At 41.4% G+C, this 6,908-nt stretch overlaps 1 protein-coding gene across 1 annotated transcript in view; it reads right to left on the bottom strand.

Moving 5' to 3' along the window:
• ADGRF1 (adhesion G protein-coupled receptor F1) overlaps nt 1-6,908 on the bottom strand; it is a 51,389-nt gene that overhangs the window by 34,588 nt on the left and 9,893 nt on the right. Inside the window, exons 3-4 of the mRNA XM_019667520.1 lie at nt 4,215-4,371; nt 2,829-2,886 (exon numbers count right to left, since the gene is read on the bottom strand). Of these exons, the coding sequence (XP_019523065.1) occupies nt 2,829-2,886; nt 4,215-4,371 (215 nt within the window). The remainder of the gene's footprint in view (nt 1-2,828; nt 2,887-4,214; nt 4,372-6,908) is intronic.

A 6,908-nucleotide genomic window follows, 5' to 3' on the forward strand; every position in this document is an offset into this window, starting at 1 on the left:
TTCAAAGAGGATAACAGTTTCAGGGCATGTAGGTGTGTTCTGTCTTCTGTCTTCTCCCTTGTGCCAGGGCCTGCTTCCAAATGGGAAGCCTGGCCCTTTGTATGGCTCTCTCTCTCTCTGAAAAAATCTTCTTTCTCCCATATGAAGCCTAGACCTGAGGCTGCAAACCCAATTTAAAAAGGCCTGTGTGACAGCTCTGGGCACTGTGAGGAAACTCTCTCATACTCACAGCCTCTTATTTCCTCTTCTTCCCATGCTGGAGGATGTATTCTGGGCTGTCTTCTTGGACTGGCTAGAAATGATACACTTCAACTTGTAATCAGGGTTTCAGACCAGTGATTTCCAGTCACTGCCCTATAGGCCTATCATGAATAAGCTGGTCTATATGAAAGAAAGAAGAGAGGGAGGAGAAGGAAGAGAAGAGGGGGGGAGAGGAGAGGGGGAAGAGGGAAGAAAGAGAGAGAAGAAAAGAAGACATTTAGGAGCTCATTAGAAAATACAGGTGCCTGCGTCCCACCCTAAACCTACCAAATCTTAGACAGGCCAGGCCCAGCCACGTGCATCATTAAAGCTGCCCAGGTGATGCTGAGCTCCAGGTAGCTTTGAGAGTTGTCGTTCTAGACTGGTTCTAGGATCGGAAAAAAAGAGCTCTGCACCTAAGTTAATCCTCAGATTTGAATTCTCCTTTGGGCTTTGGGACTCAAGCTCAAACTAATCAAAACTTTTTCTTCACTCCCGTGATGCCTACAGCTCCCTCTGGGATAGGGTTGGAAGACTGATTTTCAGATAAAAAAAACAATTATTTTTTTGTTAGTGTGACACTATTCATTGCCCAGAATTATTTGTTGTTTTTCTGAAATGCATATAAAGTACCCAGGACAGCATCCCACAGGTGGCAAGCCTCAATTATTGTTAGCTGTTAATACTAGCATTACTAGCACTTCAATCTCACCAACCAGTTTTTATAGTTCCTGGTTGGATTGTATCAGAATTTGACTTCAATATTGAATCAAATTAACTTATCAAATAAAATATCCCAAGGTATTCTCAGCCCTTCCCTTTTAAGCTGGAAGGATCCTGATTATTTAAAACAAACAAAAAAATTCTCAATCTGTGTGTCCTTGCCACAGATGAGAAGCTGTTGCTGTCATCAGAGCACACGTGTTTACATCACACCTCGTTCTGTGGCAGCTGAGGGCCAATTATGCCTGACCTACAGCTGTGTTGGCACTGGCTTCCATGGGAAGGCTTGGTCATGGTAGGGCCCCCCTTCACTTCCTTGAATTCATTCAAGTGAATTCACTCCTGATAATCCCTGTCCTTCAGTTTACAGAGAACAATCATTAGAATTTGCTATTAAGCCCCTGGAAACGTCCTTCCATTGTCTCCCCATTCTTCCAGTTATGAATTTATGTACTCCATATATCACTTATTTATGTCAACAGCAGTCTCCTTATCAACAGTGGTGCTTATTTGGAGCTGCTCACACCTACACTTTCCAGCATTTTTAACAACAATCTAACTTTAGGNTGGGCCCCAGATTAAGAATGTACAGGACCTTAGAGAAAAAGAGGCAAAAGGCGAATATCCTTTTATCCTGGGTCTCATTTAATTGCCACTGGCAGTGAGATCCCTTAGAAATCTCATAGATTTCTCAGGACACCACCGTGCATTCTGCAGGGCCAGATGATGCAGGGAGCATCTATGAAACTGCCCCATTTCTTAGGGTCCCTGTGGGGCTAGGCAGATGGGAGATTTATAGAGAAGAAGAGCAGCTGGACCCATCCCTAGGCTTCTCAGGGGGAAATCGGGAGGGTAACAGTAAGCCAGCTGAGGCTAAGTCATGTCCCAAGACATGAACGAGAGAACGCTGTCTGCCGTAGCTCCCACCATCTCACACACAGAGCCTCAGCCCCATCCCTGACTCTTCCCATCTCCTTGCAGGCGGCAGCCTCTGCCCCAGGCCCTGCGAGTCACCCCAAGGGGTGGGAGCTAACAGGATTCTACTCTCACTGCCCCAGCAGATAAAGTAGGGAGTGGGGGAAAGGTTGACCCAGGTCACATTGTCAGAGGCTAATGTCACCGGCTCTGGAGCCAGACTGGCTGGGTTTGAATTCATGCTTCCTGTCCCTGGGCTCTGTACCCTAACTTCACTAGCTATAAAATAAAGATGAGCATTGTGCCTAACTCAGAGGGTCAGTGTGAGGATTTTAATTCATCTAATACACTTAAAATAGTAACAGAGTAGCAGCTCAATAAATACTAGCTTTATTTTCACTGTCAGGGAAAATGTATTTGTGGCATTCTATGTCAAATTTTGAGTTCATTTCCCTGAAGCATTGTAGCCTTGCATGGCGGTAACTTCTATGGCACTATTAGCACATCGCTATATGACAGATACTGTAGGAAGGCTTGTAGGCTGACCCAGGAACCTGACATCTATCTGTGGGCATCACTGTTCCCATGAGGAAACACATTCCATGCTTGAAACCTCAGACCCACAAGTTAAATTTCAGAACACCACTCATTCCTAGACTGAGGTCTGTGCCCATTAATTACATTGCTGGGAACAAGATAAGGCAGGAAAGAAAGACTATGGAGCAGCTAGCCACTTACCAAGCATGGTGCAAGATGCTATGACTTTACTATATTATTTAATTGCCACAAATGTTTTGCTAGTAGGGATTACTATGCTTCTCATTTTACAGATTTGGGGTGTTTAATAATGTGCTGAAGATCATACAACCAATCAGAAGCACTATGGGGGTTTGAAGCCCATTCTCTTGGCACTGGTGTTCCCTGTACCACAGTAGCTAACAGAATCTCACCTGGATGCTTTTTCTTATTCACACTGAGTTCTTTTTTTGTTTTGATGTCATCATTTCCCTGTTAAAAAGAAAAAAATCATCATCATCATGGCAAGGTTTTGTAATGCTGTACTTCATAAGGCCTTTTTGGATTTCCAGATAAATTGAAATCATGAATCAAAAATCTGAGCCAGGCATGGTGGGAAAGTGGCAAGAAAAGGCCTCACTGAGGCAACTTTTGTGCACAAACCTGAAGGAGGTGGGAAAGTGAGGGTCCCTGGAGAAAGAACTTTCCAGGCAGAGGGAACAGCACATGCAAAGGCCCTGGGGAAAAAAATATGCCTGGCGTGTGAAGGCAGAGCAAGGAGGCCAGAGTAGCTAAGTGGAACGGGTGAGGGGAGAGGGGCAGGAAGTGAGGTCAGAGAGTATCTCTGGGAAGCAGGTTGTGTGGATCCTAATAGGCTAGGACTTAGCTTTTACTTCAGTGAGATGGGAACCCACTGGAGAGTTCTGAACAGAGAAAAGACATGTTCCATCATAGTTTATATTTTAAAAGGTACAGTCCTGCAGCCATATTGAGAATAGACAAGCAATGAGAGCATCTCAGGAGTTATTGAAATAATATCAGTAAGAGATGAAAGATAATGAAAGTGTGGATCAAAGTAGTAGCCATGGAGATGGTGAGGCGTGTTTGAATTCTGGATATATTTTAAAGATAAAGCCAAAACTAACAAAAAAAGAGCCAATGGTTTAGACATGGATTATGAGAAGAATCAAACATAAAAATAAGTTTTGTGCCTAAGCAGCTAGAGAGATGGTGATACCACTTGCTGAGATAGGAAAGGAGGAGCATGTTTGGTGAGAAAAAAATCAAGAGTTTAATTTGGGACATATTAAGTGGAGGGGCCTATTGGGCACCCAACTGGAGACACCAAGTAGGTAGTTGATACATGAGTGTGGAGTTCAAGGGAGAGATCTGAGATGGAGATATCAATCTGGGAGTCATCAGTGGATAGAGAACATTAAAACTGTGGTCCTAGATAAAAGCATCAAGAAGGAACATAAAGATAGGGAAGAGAAAGTCTAAGGACTACTAATGCCAAGCTGTATGCTTTTTCTTCATCAAAGAGACCATAGGAATGAATGTGTTGAGCTAGAAGAGATCTCCAAGGTGGTTTAGTCCAAGATCTTTATTTTGCAGTTAGGTCATGTAAGCTCCAAAAGATGAAGTGTCTCATCCACGGCCACGGAGATAATGTTGGTAATGTTGAAACAAGAACCCAGGATTTTTTATGCTGTCTATTGCGTTGGGCAGTTTCAGTTGCCTAGCGAGTGATGGATTCTAATAGTGCAGGAAGGAGAAAGGAGAGGTGGTCAAGAGGATAAATAGGACATATGCCAACTCACCCCCAGGAAGCCATCACGGCCCTCAGTGATTATGAAGAAAGAGATGAGCCAGAAAACTGCAACTTTCATCTTTAGCAGCTCCGTCTCCTTTCCCTGGACTGAACGGAAACAGCTGGGTTCACTGTCTGTGACTAGACCAGGGGTGTACCATGCAAGGCTGAAGCAGGAAAACAAGTAATTCAAGCAAAACATTTGAAATGGACACAATGGTAGAGCCTAACTGAGCTGATCACAAGCCCCGAGTGGTTGATTATTTTTCCACCTCCTATATGTAGCCCAAAACAGTCACTTCCACTCCCATCACAAAAGTAGTAAATTTCTTTCTTTACAAACTTACTAGAAAATTCCTCGATAGCTCTTTTCTGGGAGATCAAATTTGTCTAAACACAGACTATTCTAAAATCATGACTTGCTTAACTTTGCAACTAGGTGCATTTAACATCCAGCTTTTAATAGTTCACTGAGGTTTCCCTTTCATCGGTAAAAAACAAGGATTAAAATAACTAAGGACCTAAAAATAATAATAATAAAATGACCAAAGACCCTTAGAACCATTAATATAAGGATAAAATCTGAGCATTGAAGCATAAAAATAATAATGAACCAATCCAGCAAATTTCCTTCTTTATAGATGATGTAACTAGGAAAACTATTCAAATGTATGGTGATCTCAGAATAATTTAGACGAAAGTCAGCACATCATCATGGTCACAAAATTAATCACTTATACCCAGGTTATTTCATGTCAATGAAAAAAATCACAGTAAGTTAGAACTGTGGTGTCCAATATAGTAGCCACTAGGCACATATGGCAATCTAAATTTTAATTTTAACTATTAAAGTATAATGAAGTACATGTCATTATACTTGAAAGTATAATGTATAAAGTAAAATGAAAAATTCAATTCTCAGTCACAGTAGCCACATTTCAACTGCTCAACAGCCACATGTGGCTAGTGGCTACTCTGCTAGGCAGCATAGACACAAAACTCTTCCATAATTTCCAAAAGTTTTATTAGGCATGGACTATTATTATTCCGCCTTAAAAAAAGAAGGAAATCCTGTCATATTCTACGACATGGATGAACCTTGAGGATATTATATTAAGTGACACAAGCCAGTTAAAAAAAGAAATACTGCATGGTTCCAGTTGTACGACGTATCTAAAGTCAAATTCATAGAAACAGAAAGTAGCCTGGGGTTGCCAGGGGCTGGGGGGAGGGGCAATGACGAGTCGTTATTCAATGGCTATGAGTTTTAGTTTTGCCTGATGAAAAAGTTCTAGAAATCTATGACACAACAATGCGAATATACTTAATAGCACCACTGAACTTGCATACTTAAAAGTGATTAAGACGGTACATTTTGTTGTTGTGTGTGTGTGGGTGGGGGGGTGTTTTAGAATTAAAAAATAAGGATTTTACTGGACAGCATTGATAGAACATGACGATCCTTTCACATCTCCATAGGAAAAGATGAAAATCTGTGATTCCCAAACTCAATGAGCCTCCATTCGAATAAGTGCCCTTGATGAGCAGTACAGAAAACACAGAGCTGGGCTCTCCCGTACCTTACTTCCTGCCTGTGCTTAAACTTCATAGAAACCCCGCCATCCTCAGCAGCGCCGCCCCACACCTTGCTCTCTGATCTACAGGAGGAAAGGCGTTAGAGACAGGGTGATGACTACCACAGACATGGCCTGCGTGTCAGCGGAGACCTTTTCCGCGGCTTTCTGGGGAAGTGTGGGAAATAGGCAATGGAACACAGAGCTTTTGCATTTACCTTCTCCCTTTAGGTGAAAGGTCCTCTCATGCCCCCACCTTCCTACTTGCCAAGACCCCTCCTCTATCTAGTGCTTTAACTTTTCTCTGGGCAGCAGCCTGTGCTCCAGATCTCATTCTTCTAGATCTTGCATCCCAGGACTTATCTCCTCTGAGTCTTACTCCCTGTGGCCTGTGCGTGCTGCTTTACAAAAGTGGTGGAGATTTGTCTTTAGGAAAGTATTTTTCAAATATTTTTGACTAGACCCCATAGAAAGAAATATATATTTATACACATACATAATAAAACATGTACATATATAATAATAAAATGTGTGTGTGTGTGTATACATGCCAAAACAATGTATAATGTATACACATTTTAAGAAAGGAAAAACCTGTATTAACTGGGGGTGTCAAAAAATGTATACATATCACTTGTATCATCTTTTGTTATCAGTATATATTTAGTATTACTATTTTAATACAGTTTTTCCCTTTCTTAAACTGTGCATACAATTTTTTGGAGATATATATATATATATATATATATATATATATATATATATATATACTGTTTTGTAAAACAACTTAATTCTTTCTCTGAGACCTGCCATTGTATATTTTCTATTTGTTTTGCTTTCTTTTCTTTTTTATTTATATATTTTTTATAAATTATCACATCCAACTAAACTGATTTCCCAATACCTTCTTGGAGGGCAGCCATATTGCAGAGGGCTCTTTCTAGCCACTTTCCCCTTTTTTCTCTGCTTCTAGGGAAAATTTTTTAATGTGAATTCCTGGGTACTGTTTGCACCATGATCTGCAGTGCTGGCAGTTTCAAAGAGGATAACAGTTTCAGGGCATGTAGGTGTGTTCTGTCTTCTGTCTTCTCCCTTGTGCCAGGGCCTGCTTCCAAATGGGAAGCCTGGCC

Source organism: Hipposideros armiger, unplaced genomic scaffold (assembly GCF_001890085.2).
Source record: "Hipposideros armiger isolate ML-2016 unplaced genomic scaffold, ASM189008v1 scaffold_499, whole genome shotgun sequence".
NCBI lineage: Eukaryota > Metazoa > Chordata > Mammalia > Chiroptera > Hipposideridae > Hipposideros > Hipposideros armiger.